Raw genomic sequence first — 15,474 nt, 5'->3', positions numbered from 1 at the left:
GCAGTTTGAATTTTGTGATGGATGCTGTGTTCTGCCCAGCTTATTGCAGCAGTGCTCCCAGCCCCCTGATCCTGGAGGACCCCCAGTCTGCACACCCAAACTCATCCAGTTTGACTAATCAATGAATTAACCTCTTTCTGAGCATGCATGGATATGTGTGCCAGTGCCACCTATTTTAGTGCAGTAGTCCAGAGTCACATAAACACTCCAAATATGTTTAATACATCTAAACATGTTTTCTTTTTTAAACTACCAATACAATATATATATATATATATACAAAACATAAAAAAATAGTAAAATGAGTCATTATGTCTAATATTTCTTAATGTAAGATTAAGAGTATAGGATTATATAACTTAATTTTAGATATTTTTATAAGCTTTTTATAAACAAAACATATTTATTGTCATTTCAGTGATACAAAGTGCTTTGTTCTGTTTTCAAACATTATTATTATTATTATTATTATTATTATATTTATATTTATATTTATTATTATTATTCTATTTTATTTTATTGTATATATATATATATATATATATATATTTTTTTTTTTTTTTATTATTATTTTTTTTTTGTTAGATAAAATGTTTGTCTGCATGTTTGATCTGATGTTTATTTTATTAGCATTTTAATTATTGTTATTTTTACAGCCACAACACATATTACTAAATGAATAATGAAATATTGGATTTATGTACATGCAAAAGTTTGGACACCCCAGTCAAATGACATGTATAGTTGATGTTGAAGTGTAAATAAGTCAAGTCAAAAAACAAATCATGATGTTAAATTGAGTTAAAAACTGAAATGTAATATTTAAGAACTTATTCATTTACATCAGTGAATTCACCATCATTAAGCCCTGATTTACCACCAAACCAGGTGTTGATCTGAGGAGAACTCTAAATAATACTAGACTCCATGAGAGAGGAGAACTTTGGAGATGTTCTGATGATGAACACAGTGATGGAGAACCTCCACGGCAGCAGATCTTCACTCTGATTCACCCAGAGGACTTAAGCCTTAGTACAGGACTGAACTCCTGCATGTTTGCAGCAGCAGTAATTGTTTTGTTTTCGTTTTTATGGATCAGAACTTCTCACGTCTGATTCCTTGGTGGTTTGATGGAGAGGTGAATCAGTAGACGCTGAATAGAAGCTGAGGAACCCGGGGCAGCTGATTTGGGTGTGTGGGTGGGTGAGGGGTGGGGGGTGAGGGGGTGTTGGTTCTGTGGCGTTTCGGTGGTGTAAAGTCTGCAGTGATCTGATCTGATCTCTCTATTCTCCTGCAGGTGCGTCAGTTTCAAATCTGCCCAGTAGGTGGGACTTGATGTTCAGAGCATGAACCTCTCTCGCTCGTGCTCTCTCTCTCTCTCTCTCTCTCTCTCTCTCTCTCACACTCTCTCTCACTCTCTCTCTCTCTGATACACATGCATAATCTCTCTCTCTTTCCCTTCTCCCTCTCTCTTGCTCGCCCTCCCTCTCCTTCCATCCCCCTCCTCTCTCTCTCTTTCTCTCTCTCTCTCTCTCTTACACACACACACACTCTTTTCTCTCTCTCTCTCTCTCTCTCTCTCTCTCTCTCTCTCTCTCTCTCTCTCTCTCTCTCTCTCTCTCTGCTTTCCCTGCCCCTTGCTCGCCCACCCTCTTCTTCTCCCACCCCCTCCCTCCTTCCCATCCCTCTCTCTCATTCTCGCTCTCTCTAGCTCTCCCCCACACACACACACACACTTTCTCTCACTCCTGCTCATGCTATGCTCTCTCGTCCCCCCTCCCTCCTCCCTCCTCCCTCTCTCTCTCTCTCTCTCTCTCTCTCTCTCTCTCTCTCTCCTACTCTCTCTCCCCCCCCCCCTCCTGACTCTCTGGGAGCAGCGTTAGAGCTCTCGGTCTGCAGCTCCGTGCGCTCCAGCCTCTACCATGCAGTCTGCAGCGGAGGACGCTCCGCACACTGGGAACGCCGCCGTTCCAGCACTGACTCTGGAGTAGTGGTCCGGCATCCTCCTCTCCTCTCCTCTCGCTCACTCTCCCACTCTCTGCCTCTCTCTCCATCCTTTCCTCTCTCTTTCTCTCTCTCTGTTTTTCTCCAGTTGAAGTAGTGGGACCTCGCTGCGTGTGTTTGTGTGTGTGTGTGTGTGTGAGAGAGAGAGAGAGTGTGTGTGAGAGAGTGTGTGTTTTTCACTCCTCTGCACCTGCACTCCTATTTTTTTCCCCCCTCTTGGATAAAAAGAGAAGAAGGCTTAAGGGAGCTGTCCTGCTCGGCCGGGTCTGGATCTCTCCCTCTCTGCGTCCGGCACTCATGGATGGGTTTGTGGCTTCATGCGTGATGTGCTGGTGGAGGATTCTGCTGCTTCTCGCCGTCTTGCGCCGTTCTCTCGGCTCTATCCTGGACTGCCCGCCCACCTGCAGCTGCTCCAGCTCGGAGATTCACTGCAATAAGTCCTACCAGGGCACCTTCTTCCCTCTGCTCGCGCTGCACGAGTCCGCCAGCGAGGGGAACGGCACGCACAGCAGCATACCGGACCTGTTTGAGAACATCTCCTCCATGTAAGTGTGCACCAGTCACATCTGTGTGTGTGTGTGTGTGGGTGTGTTTCATCCCTAATTCTGCTGCTGCTGATGCTGATGATGCTACTGCTGCTGCGGGGGTGCAGAGGGGGTCACTCACTTTCACAGCCAGCCTCACGTGCACACTTCGCTTTACGCACTTGTCTGGGAAAGCCCTAGAACCCTTGAACTTGAGAACCTTCTACTGAGAGGTTCTGCAGTGAGCCAACGCTGCACACAATCCATTCACCTATGCACTCTTGATGCTTATCTTATTACAAAGGAGGGTTCTCCCCCTCCTGGCAAAATGTCCATCCATTGAAAGGTTCCTTAGGGTTCCAAACGTGGTTCCTCTATAGTGAGAACCAGTTTTGGAACCTCTGTTTGTAGATTATATATGATCATCTACACTTTCGCTGGGTAGAATATATATATATATGATATAATGCACTAGAGTTATTAAAATTTACATTCATTTAAAAGGTTCTTTAGGGATCCGAAAGTGGTTCTTCAATGAGGAGAACCCATTTTGGCTGTATATATTTATAATTGATGCAGATTTGCTGGATATAATTTAAGGTGTTTAATTTGATCTTTTAACAAACAAGGTTTTCTTTAATATCTGTTGAAAGGTTCTGTAGGGTTCTGAAAGGTGTTCTACTATGACGAGAACCTGGTTAGGCACCTTTATTTACTGTATAGATCATATATTCTCAAATTTAACATGCATTTTAAAATTCTTTCTTTCATTTTAAAGTTCTTTTAAAATCTATCAATTGAAAGGTTCTTTAGGGATCCAAAAGTGGTTCTTCAGTGGTGAGAACCTGTTTTGGCACCTTTATTTATAGCATAGATTATATATAGCCATAAACATATATGCAATCATATACACATGCACACTTTTCTTATGAGTAAACAGGGATATTTAGAACCTCTATTCATTGAAAGGTTCTTTAGGGTTCCAAACGAGAAAGTGTATAGGAACCTTTATAAATAGTATAGATTGCACATAATCATATGCATATAACATTTCATGTCAATAATATAATAATAATGTACCCTAATGCACACTTTGCTTGGGGTACCACCAAGTGTTGAAAGGTTCTACAAGGAAACAAAACTGGTTCTTCATGAGCAAGAACCCTTTGAACCCTGGCAGCTTTATTTACAGGGGTATACTGTGTATAATCATAGGCTAGATTGAAGATAATGTGCATCACATGACATGCTTATGATAAAACTTATAAAATGCTTATGATATTTGGCAGGCTGAATTATAGGGAATATATATATATATATATATATATATAAACATAAACTTTATATATAATTATACGCATGTAATCTAATATGCTTGATGAAATACATCAGACACTTCGCCTATTATTAAATAAGGTTCTGTAGATCCTCTCGAAGGTTCTTCTCAGGGACACCACACATGGTTCTCCTATGGCATCACTCCACTGATGCCTTTTTGCCAGCATGATCATATGCAATTTTGCTGCATACAAGCAAAGCAAGGTGCATGAAGTCGTATAATGTAAGGAGGCCTTTGCTCATTGGTTCATGTGGTTGGTGTGGTTGATCTGGCGGATCTTCTGCTGTTGCTGGTGGATGATTGTCTTGTTTATCTACACGTCAGGGTTCTCAGGTCATGCAGACAACAACAGTGGGATCTTTTGATCTGTGTCGATGTGTAAATAGGCAGGGATGAATTAAACAACAGCAGCAGTCGATGGAGAGCTGATGAGGAACCCAAACAGAGGAGATTACGGCACGTTTTATCCTCAAGAGATGATCAATGAAACACCTTGCAGGGAAAATAAGTTTGGGAGTGAATTGGGTCTCAGGAGAGGAGCTACGCTTCTTCTCATTCTTTTCCTTTCTGTTGCCGTTCTCTCATCCTCAGAGAGACAGTGAGAGAGAGAGAGAGAGAGTGATAGAGAGAGGAGTCTTTATGGATGCCGCTTTGTATTCAAGGCAGGAGCTGCAGAAGGAATTTTTTTTGGGGGGTTCCTTAGTTTCTTTCTTTTTATGGCTTCAGTGGTTCAGGCTCCGAGAGAAAGTGTACGGCATCCATCATTTGCTTTTTTACCACTTCTTTCTGCAGATTGCACGCTGCACCACCACTCGCGCTCGTATTTACGGGGGTGGGGGGGTGGGTGGGTTATATTTATGAAGAATAAAGAGCTGCCCCTGAGCCTTCTGTCACCTCGTCTCGGCTCTTTAGAGCTTCCAGAGCTTCTTAGGAAGCTTTTAGCAAAGTAAAACAGCCTTTAGAAGCTTTAACTGGTCTGGTTTTTGAGCTGCACTATATTGACAAAAGTATTTGGACAGTGCTCGTTCATGGTTTCTTCCAAAATCAAGGCCATCAAAAGAGTTGATCCTGCTTTTGTTGGAGTAACTGTCTCTACTGTCCAGGGAAAGAAGGCTTTCTACTAGGTTTTGGAGGAGGAGCATTGCAGTGAGGATTTGATTGATTGCGTTCAGCAAGAAGCAAGAAGTTAGTGAGGTCAGGGTGTTGGATGATGATCACTACAACTCAGCCCAAAAGCACTGGATGGAGCTCCATCAGCATCATCATTCCAGAGAACACAGTTCTTCTACTGCTCCACAGCTCCTCAATGCTGGGGGGCTTTATAATACCCATCTACTAGCCCACACCTGGCCTAAAGGGGTGTCTACAAACATTTGGACATGTAGTGTTGAACATCATAGGCTGAATCTGAGAGTCTATGACTGAAATGTTGATGAGAGCGTTTGTTTTCGTACTGTTCTTGCTGTCTTTATTAGGGTGGCGTGAGTTGTAACAGCACTTTCCATGGAAAAGCTTGTTGTTTTGGTCACAGTGAGGATACCAGCCATCATTATCACCATCCAGATCTGCAGCAGAAGCGTCCATCATCCATCATCTCCTCTCTTTGACACATTTCCTCCCAGTATGCTTCACTTCTGTGCCATACATCCTCAAGGAGCTCGCTGTAATCCAGGCAGATGCTTCTCAGTGGTGTATAAGGAGTGTTTAATGCAGGTAATGCCAGAGTGAGAGAGAAATGCAGGCTGCCTCGCTCGCTCGCTCGCTCGAGATTCCCGGGGTGTCTCTCGGAGCCAAGTGCATCATTACTGACTCTGTGATTGACACTGCTGCTTTGAAGCTGATCCACAACTCTGTGGCTCTGTCAGGTGTGCTGCATGTTTGAATGGGATTTTGGTGGTGGGTAAATATTGAGGTGCCAGTTCTGGCCACTAGAGGGAGATTGTCAGCTTTTTCTTTTCCCCACAACCCTCCTTCTCCATTTCTCCTGTAGGCTGCACGGCAGATTCTGCTCTGCTGCTGTAGATGATCGTTCTAGCGATAATAACAGTGTGGATTTCATAGGTTCATAGGTTTAGCTCCAAAATCTGAAATGACTTCAGATAAATTAGCCGGATATCGGATAAACCTACTCATGTGGTCAGTCCCTAACTCTTGTAACTCTGGACACATGGTGTCATGGTAGATGATTGGTGATTCATAGTAGATACAGAATTATTTATAGTAGATACTGAATAATTCATCATAGATACTGAATAACGTATAATAAATACTAATAATTAATGCATTATGGACACTGAATAACTCATACTGGATCCTAAATCGTTCACAACAGTTGTTAAGTAATTCAGAGTACAAGCTAAATTATTTGTAATAGATACTGAACAATTCATTGTAGTTTCAAAATAATTTCTGATTCATAACCTCTATCATAACTCATAGAGGTTAATAATTAATTACACTAGTCGATACTGAATAATTCATAGTGGATACTAAATAATTAATAAAAAATATAGTAGATACTGAATAGTGCATAGTAGATAGAGACTAATTTATACCCGATTCTAATTAATTCATAGTGGAAACCGAATATTCTTAAATATGTCATAATAGTTCATAAATAATTCATAGTGGATACTAAATAAGTTATAGCAGATACTGAACAATTAGTAATAGCTAATAAATAATTAATAATGGATATTGAACATTTCATACTTGTTTTATGTCATAATAGTTAATAAATAATTCATAGTGGATACTGAATGATGTATAGCAGATATTGACTAAATGGTAATAGTTAATAAATAATTAATAATGATATTAAATCATTCATACTTGTTCCTAAATATGTCATAATAGTTCATAAATAATTCATAGTGGATACTAAATAATTCATACTTGTTCCTTAATGTCATAATAGTTAATAGATAATTCATAGTGGGTACTAAGTGGGTAATAAGTTATAGCAGATAATGAATAATTCGTAATAGTTAATAAATAATTAATAATTGATATTGAACAATTCATACTTGTTTTATGTCATAATAGTTAATAAATAATTCTTAGTAGATACGAAATACGTTATAGCAGAGACTTAATCATTTGTAATAGTTAATAAATTATTGAACATTTCATACTTGTTTTATGTCAGAATAGTTTGTGGATACTGAATCATTTATAGCATATACTGACTAATAATAGTATATAATAGTAATAGTTAATAAATGATTAATAATGGAGACTGAATAATTATTATTTGATCCTAAATAATTTCTAACAGGTTGTAAATAATTCACAGTGGATACTGAATTTATGAAAGGTACTGAATAATCTATAGTAGATCCCAAATAATTTATAATAGTTACTAAATAATTTATAGTGGATACTTAGTAATAAATACTGAATAATTCATAATGGGTCCTGGATCATTTCTTTTGTCAGTCTTCAGGATCATATCTGAATAATAAGCTGAGAGTGTAATATGGACAATACCGTTCAGAAAAAGCACAGGAAATTGAGCTTTTTTTGTTTTAATTTGAATTTCTTTAAATGTTTTATTTCATTCAGCTGCAGTTTCCTCAGGTCCAGTATACTTGAGGTCCTGCAGGATTAGAGTCCAACACAGTTTGGGGATTTTTTGCTCAAGCTCAGCTGATGCACCTCAGATCAGTTCATTCTTTGGTCTAGTAGGTGTGCTCAGAGCAGGAAAATCACCAAACAGCACTGGACTCCAAATTTCCCCTGGGGACGGGGCTGAGGTTGGGCAGGGTTGGTGGTATTTCACAAAGCAGGATTTCTGAACCCAGTGAAAAGGGGAGTTTGTCCAATGAGAGAAGAGGGCAGGAAAATCCTCACTTTTGGATTAATCCCTCAAACTCTAGGCTTAGTATTCAAATATTAATCTTATTACTTGGTAACTATAATGACACTAATATGGGTCTTATGTAGTTATGAGAGAAAGTCCATTAATATCTGGACAGATTGATGGATGGGTTCCACCGTACTGCTCCTCCAGAGTTCCCTCTCAAATGGAGAGAATAGGATGTTTGGCCACCTTTACTGCCTCTACTCTTCTGGAAAGACCTAACGCTGGATGTTGGAGCATTGCTATGAGGTTTTTATTGTATCCGGCTGATATGAGAGCATCAGTGAAGTCAGGTAGTGATGTTGGATGATTAGTTCTGCCACTCCATCCTTAGGCTCCAGAGCGTCCGGTTCTGTTGGTCAGTGCTTTTCTAGGTGATGAGGTCATTCATTGCGTCTGTAGACTTTAGGACAGACAGTTTGCTTTATTGATCCCAAATCAACCGACAAAATCCACTTCTCCGAGGGTTCGGTTCTGCTGTATTTGCACGGATAGTGTTCAGGTCAGCACCTCTTTGCTGGACAGCTCCTTCACTGCTGTGTGCTACTGTGTGCTACTGTGGGCTGCTTTGGGCTGTTTGTAGTTTGTAGGCCAGAGCTTGCATGAAAAAGGAGGCCTATATTTCAGATGCATTTGCATTCCCCGACGAGTCATCAACCCACTTTCATTGTAGTCGAACACGACCTTGGGAAGATTACCAGCTCTGCGCGCTCTCGCTCTGTGCTGCTGTGGAACACAACAGCCATGAAAATCCAAATAGAACAGGCCCAATCCAAAAGTTTCCCGTGAAAAAACAGATTATTAATGGATTAGAGCCGTTGTTCCTCGCCTGCTCACATCCTGCAGTGTTTTTACAGCCGTGTGTTGGGCTGGGATCAGACTGTGAGGCGCTCAATGCAGTGAGGAAGACAAGTGTCTCCTGCTATCAAACTCTGAATGAAGGTCTGCAGAGAAAAAGAGAGACGAGGAAGAGAGAGAGGTGGAGAAGCGAGAGACAGACAGATAAACAAGAGAGAAAAGCAATCGAGAGAAAAAGGAGAAGAGGGAGAAGAAAAAGAGAGAGAAATACAGTGGAGTGAGACAGATAGAGAAAGAAGAGAGAAAAGGGTGAGGATGAGACCGAGGTAGAGAGAGAGAGAGAGAGAGAGAGGGAGGTGAAAGAGAGACAATGACTGAGTAGAAAGAAAGAGTGAGGAGCGAGTAGGGAAGAGATCCATAGACAGAGAAGAAAATGAGAGAGAGAGAGAGAGAGAGAGAGAGAGAGAGAGAGAGAGAGCAGAAAGATGGAGAAATGAAGGAAAAGGGAAAAAACTGTTGAGAGAGAGAGAAGATGAGAAAGTGAGCGAACAAGAGGGAAAGCAAATAGAGAGAGAGGTAGAGTGGAGAGAGAGAGAGAGAAGGAAAATAAATTGAGCGTGAAAGAAGATGCGAGAGGTCAAAAAAGAGAGAGAGAAAGTGATGGAGAGAGACAGAGAGAGAAAGAAGAGAAAGAAGACAGTTAGAGACAGTGAGAAGAAAGAGATTGTGAGCGAGAGAGGATAGTAATGAAGGAGAGAGAGAGAGAGACAGAGGAGGAAATGGAGACAGAGAGAGAGACAAGCAAGAGTAATTAGAGATGTTTTGTTTTCACATTTGTTTTTTAGGGTTCTTTTCATCTTTATGTTAATTAAGGTATCATTAAGGGTTCTTTACCATAGAAGAACCAGTGCTGGTTCTCTAAAGAACCTTTCAGTTAAAAACGCTGCATTAACTCGTTCTCTAGGGAACTTCAGTGACACACACACACACACACACACACACACACACACACACACACACACATTTGTGTTCTCGATGTTCACATGCTTGTCCATCAGGCCGTCGTCTATCAGTGTGATTGATCCTCTGATGGATCTGATGTGTTTGGACTGTAAATCACTGGCGGGCTGTTTGTGTGCTGTGCTGGGGGTGGGGTCGTCTCCGTGTTGGTGGTGGGCTCTGGGCCTGGTCTCTGCGCTGGCTCTGTGAATAATCGGGCAGGATGAGTTATGCAATGACAGACGTTAGTGAAGGAAGGTTGCTAAACTCTCCGAAATTCAGCAGATGTGTGGACTCTGAGCAGGGCCATCCATCATCTCAGGCCTCTCGAGCCATGCGGAGATGGAGGACGCATTATCTATCATAATGATTACCGCTCCACGGCTATTTTTCAGAGGAACTTTTCCTTTTTTCGCTGCTGGTGTTTCTTGGAGCATTGCACAATCCACGCTGGCCCACGTTCCACAGAAAAAGAGGAGATTTATGTTTTGGGGATATTTCAGAGCGTTTCAGAGCTCGATTAATGAGCTTTTAGGAGGGGAAATGATTCTATATGGGTCGGGGAGTGCTTCTTTCTTAAGAGACAGAATTTATCGTCAAGAACATCGCCTGTATCAGCGGTATCGTCCACTCTTCTACGCTAACCTCGTTCTCCAGGCCCCCTAGTGGCCATTCCAGTCAGAATTAATTGGAAATGTGGTGCTTGACTCGTTAAAATAAATACATTAATGGTATAAAAATCAATCCTGATTGGTCACCGTTCCTACAATGTATTTTTTATATATATAAAAAAAATATATATATTTATATATATATTATATAATATATAATATATATATAATATATATATATTGTTCTTGTTATTATGAATTGTGTTTAGTCTGTTGCCATTGGCAACTGAATAGTAATGGGCCCATGCAAGTTTCAGAAATGGCAAAGTCTAAATTAATAAATGTATAAATAAATAAATAAATAAACTGTACAGATGTTGGTTTTGTGTGAGCAATACTTACTCTATACTTTTCCTATTGGCTCCTAGCAGCGTCTACTTGCATAATGGGCGTGTCTTTGGGAACAGTTCTTTGAGCAAGAACCCTTTGTTTTGTTTTCAAAAAGAATCAATTATGTAAGAAATACTTTTGAAGGTCTAAAGAATGTTGAATTTGACTAATATGTTAATAGAGCAGACTTTGAAGGGGTTAACTGTGTTTATTTTGGTGTGCCTCAACTCAGTTGTTGGTGCGGAGTGTGTAGGACGATAAGGTCGTCCTGCTGACTTCATTAAAAAGAAAAGCTTTAAACGCCCTTTCTGCTAAATAGCTTACAATAACACACACACACACACACACACACACACACACACACACACACACACCTGCCGTACAGCCAGAAACAGCATTTTCTCTACTTGCTAAACAATACATCACCCAGAACGACACACTCACTCAACACTACTGCGCACAGCCTAATGCTACCTGACCCCTACTGACTTTCATTTGCTCCCAGCCACACCTACATCTTCACCACCATCTTCACCACCATCTTCACCACCATCTTCACCACCATCTTCCACGGAACTGTTCCTCTGTTTCTGAGACCAGCAGAACCTGATCTACAGCTCCTCAGACTCATCACCACTGTACTCACATTAGAGAACCCTTTACTAGAACCTCAGTTATCATTTATAGAGCTTCATACTGGATATTAATGTTATTAGAGCTTCATACTGGATATTAATGATATTAGAACTTCATACTGGATATTAATGCTATTAGAGCTTCATACTGGATATTAATGTTATTAAAACTTCATTCTGGATATTAATGTTATTAAAACTTCATTCTGGATATTAATGTTATTAGAACTTCATACTGGATATTAATGATATTAGAACTTCATACTGGATATTAATGTTATTAGAGCTTCATACTGGATATTAATGATATTAGAGCTTCATACTGGATATTAATGTTATTAGAGCTTCATACTGGATATTAATGTTATTAGAGCGTCATACTGGATATTAATGATATTAGAGCTTCATACTGGATATTAATGTTATTAGAGCGTCATACTGGATATTAATGTTATTAGAGCTTCATACTGGATATTAATGTTATTAGAGCTTCATACTGGATATTAATGTTATTAGAGCCTCATACTGGATGTTAATCCATAAAGGTATCAATAAAGGTAATTAATGTAGACGTCTGACAGCATTTTTTGTCTTTTTTTTCTGCATCACTTTACAGTGCAGGTCTTAACTGATATTTCTCACCTTAATATATTCCATACTTTAGAGTGAAGCTGAAATGTCCAGGCCCCTGAAATCTTAAGAGGTTGTGTTCTATCAGTGAGAACCCCTATCAGGATTTAGCAGAAGTGCTTTTGCTTTTGATTGAGCTGTAAAATCCACAGGAGCGGTATCTGAAGGCTGGCACTGGAGAGAACCATTTCCAGGGAAGAAAGTGGAATAATTAACAAGAGTGGATTAGCAAAGTGGGGAAAAGAGAAAAGTCTGGAATTACTGCCCAACTAGGAAACGTCTGGCCTTTTGCGAGCAGGGCTTTAAATAAAAGTCCATTACAGTGAATCACTTCATCCTGACCACGGCACTGAGGCAAAGCAGAGCAGAGCAGAGCAGATCAGTGGCAGCTAGAAAAGCAATCAGAGCCGCCGTGTCGACCAAAAGACGCGGAATTCAAACACAAATAACGGAGCTCATCTTCATATAGCAGCCGACTAAACCTTTTAATGGAGATTCTCACAGCTCTGTATGTCTGCTTTTGTGTTGCCCCCCTCCCATACACACACACACACACACACACACACACACACACACACATACACACACACAGCTACTAGCACACTTGATTGCAGCTTTCAGGTAATCAAACAATAGCTTCAGGGCACAAATGGATCCATAATTACCTGCCCTAATACGGAAGGATCCAGCGCGCTCGCTTTCTGAAAAGCAGGGTGGGTTTATTTGTTGCCGTAGCGATGGAGACGGGGTGAGGGTTGAGATTGGGATGGTTTTCTAACAAAAATATTGAGCTACACTTTCTTCCAAACTACCAATAGAAACTCTTCAGGGCTCCAGAGCTGCTGTTTGTTAGTGTATTTATATTTGTGGCCTGATATATTACAGCTGTGCCCCCTCCACGGACAAAGACTGGCAGCAGAACAGGCCGTACTGACCTTACGCGTGCCAATGTCATTGGCCACTGGAAGTGCACCTTTGCAACAGCCAACTCATCACATTTGTGCCCTGCTAGAGCTGCCCCAGTCAGCTGTAAGTGTTGATATTGTATGGTGGAAATGTCTAACTGAAAACTAACACCAGGTGGCACCTGGCTGGAAATAATCTGCCCTGCTAAAGCTGCCCCAGTCAACTGTAAGTGCTGTTATTATGAGTTTCTATTTGTAAGCTGTCAATTGTATATGCTCATATTGTGAAGTGTCTAGAAGCAGCCGCTGCTATATATATATATATATATATATATATATATATATATATGTAAATGGCTGGAAAAACAAGTGTGTGTGTGTCTGACAGGTACTGCTGGAAGCCCTGTCGGACTCGTGTGTAATCACGCATGGCATATGCTGCATTAGAAGTCACACAGAGAGGTGTTGAGGATTATTGCCTGGCCAAGGTTAGCCCTGCAGTGTGTGACACGCTCTGTGAGGTTACAGAAATACTGAGAAAGAAGACCATGATGGGGTTTTCAGACGGACATTAACTGCAGTGTTGATTGAATGTGTAAATGTGGTGTAAATATAATTAAGCTACAATTAAGTGATTGATTGATGCATTACTGTGAGTGTTGATGTTTTTTTTGTGGCGTCTGAAGTTTGGGTCTGGAGGCTAAACTGGCGTCTAGTAGAAGCTCTGAGCTCCAGCTTCCAGAGCCCTGTTTACAGCTCCACTCTGAGCTTCAGCCTGACCAGCAGCTCCCGATGTGCTGAGGAGCCCAGCCAAAGAACAGTGAAGTCCCCCCTTCACACTGTCTTTCTCACTTTGTTCCATAGCAACTGCATAGCAACATCTAGCTACACGATAGCAACTGCACCATAACAATAAGATACCATAACAACCAATTAGCAACCCCTTATCTTCTCTCTCTCTGTCTCTCTCTCTCACTCTGCTCCTTCACCATCTTTCTCTCTCCTTCTCTCATTTTTGTTCAATGCAACCCCCTAGCAATACCATAGCAACCACCTGAGATGCCATAACAACCAATTAGCAACCCCTTATCTTCTCTCTCTCACTGTCTCTCTCTCTCACTCTGCTCCTTCACCATCTTTCTCTCTCTTTCTCTCATTTTTGTTCAATGCAACCCCCTAGCAATACCATAGCAACCACCTGAGATGCCATAACAACCAATTAGCAACCCCTTATCTTCTCTCTCTCACTGTCTCTCTCTCACTCTGCTCCTTCACCATCTTTCTCTCTCTTTCTCTCATTTTTGTTCAATGCAACCCCCTAGCAATACCATAGCAACCACCTGAGATGCCATAACAACCAATTAGCAACCCCTTATCTTCTCTCTCTCACTGTCTCTCTCTCTCACTCTGCTCCTTCACCATCTTTCTCTCTCTTTCTCTCATTTTTGTTCAATGCAACCCCCTAGCAATACCATAGCAACCACCTGAGATGCCATAACAACCAATTAGCAACCCCATATCTTCTCTCTCTCACTGTCTCTCTCTCTCACTCTGCTCCTTCACCATCTTTCTCTCTCCTTTTCTCATTTTTGTTCCACTGCAACCCCCTAGCAATTCCATAGCAACCACCTGAGATACCATAACAACCAATTAGCAACCCCATATCTTCTCTTTCTCACTGTCTCTCTCTCTCACTCTGCTCCTTCACCATCTTTCTCTCTCCTTTTCTCATTTTTGTTCCACTGCAACCCCCTAGCAATACCATAGCAACCACCTGAGATACCATAACAACCAATTAGCAACCCCATATCTTCTCTCTCTCTCTCTCTCTCTCTCTCTGTCTCTCTCTCTCTCTGAGATTAGTAATTGGTGGCTCTGCCTGTCTGACTGTGTGCATAAGGAAATCAGGCGCTGACCTCATGCATGACAACCCGACTCATCCCGCTGAAGAATATTCTGAAAGTAGCTTATTGGCTTAAAGGCTCCGACAAAGACTAGAAGTACAGTTTTTTTCCCTGTTCTCTCGGTTAAGGACCGCGTAAAATCGGAAAGTCCGTGTGTCTGTTTATTTACAAAAGCTTGAGAGCGATCCAGAGCCCCGGAATGCCTCGAGTGTGGGATCAAAAGGAAATTGCTGCTCTATTTTTTTTGTTGCTGTTGTTTTTCTTTCTGGACGTGCAGCTTCTTCTTTACACACAGTTCGGCTGCTGCAGAGAACACCAGTGTCCTTGCCCTCGAGTGACCCCACCCCACCCCACCCCCTTGCGTTGACCTTGCGAGATTAAAAGGCTTATTGTTTATCCTGCCTCTCGCGCCGCGGCCCGCGTGTGTACACGCATGAACGAGCTCATATTTGATTCATTATCATTTCCGATAGCATTATAGACACGACCCCTTTTTAAGCACAGTCAGAGCCGGAGATAAAAATCAAAATGTCGTATATGAAGCTGTGGCTAATGTAGAAATTATGGATTTGGGCCTCCTGACCCACATGTGTTTGTGTTGCTGGGACAGGAGGCGTCTCTCCGTGCGGCCTTTTACTGCTAATAACGTGGCCGGAGGGGCTATTTATGATAACCATTATGAGTGCAGGAGATCAATACTCAGTGTCCAGCAAATAACGGATAGTGGACGTATGATGAAGGGCAGATCCCCTTTAAAGCGACGGTTCTGTGAAAATTCAATGTGTACATTTTCCTTTTATACGCAAAAATAAAGCCAAGGCCTGTTCAGTGGCTAATGTGGCTTCCAGGCAATGGAAGCTGTGTCCTCCACAT

General features: G+C 41.3%; 1 protein-coding gene across 5 annotated transcripts in view; it reads left to right on the top strand.

The window, feature by feature from the left end:
- Positions 1-1,868: 1,868 nt before the first annotated feature.
- ntrk3a (neurotrophic tyrosine kinase, receptor, type 3a) overlaps positions 1,869-15,474 on the top strand; it is a 290,365-nt gene continuing 276,759 nt past the window's right edge. For all 5 annotated transcript variants that reach the window (XM_072663005.1, XM_072663007.1, XM_072663006.1 and 2 more), the window contains exon 1: positions 1,869-2,549. In XM_072663005.1, the coding sequence (XP_072519106.1) occupies positions 2,302-2,549 (248 nt within the window). In that variant the 5' untranslated portion in view covers positions 1,869-2,301. The remainder of the gene's footprint in view (positions 2,550-15,474) is intronic.

Source organism: Salminus brasiliensis, chromosome 19 (genome assembly GCF_030463535.1).
Source record: "Salminus brasiliensis chromosome 19, fSalBra1.hap2, whole genome shotgun sequence".
In the NCBI taxonomy this organism is placed as follows: Eukaryota; Metazoa; Chordata; class Actinopteri; order Characiformes; family Bryconidae; genus Salminus; species Salminus brasiliensis.
The sequence above is the reverse complement of the archived record's forward strand: the minus strand, read 5'-3'. Positions and strand labels throughout refer to the sequence as shown.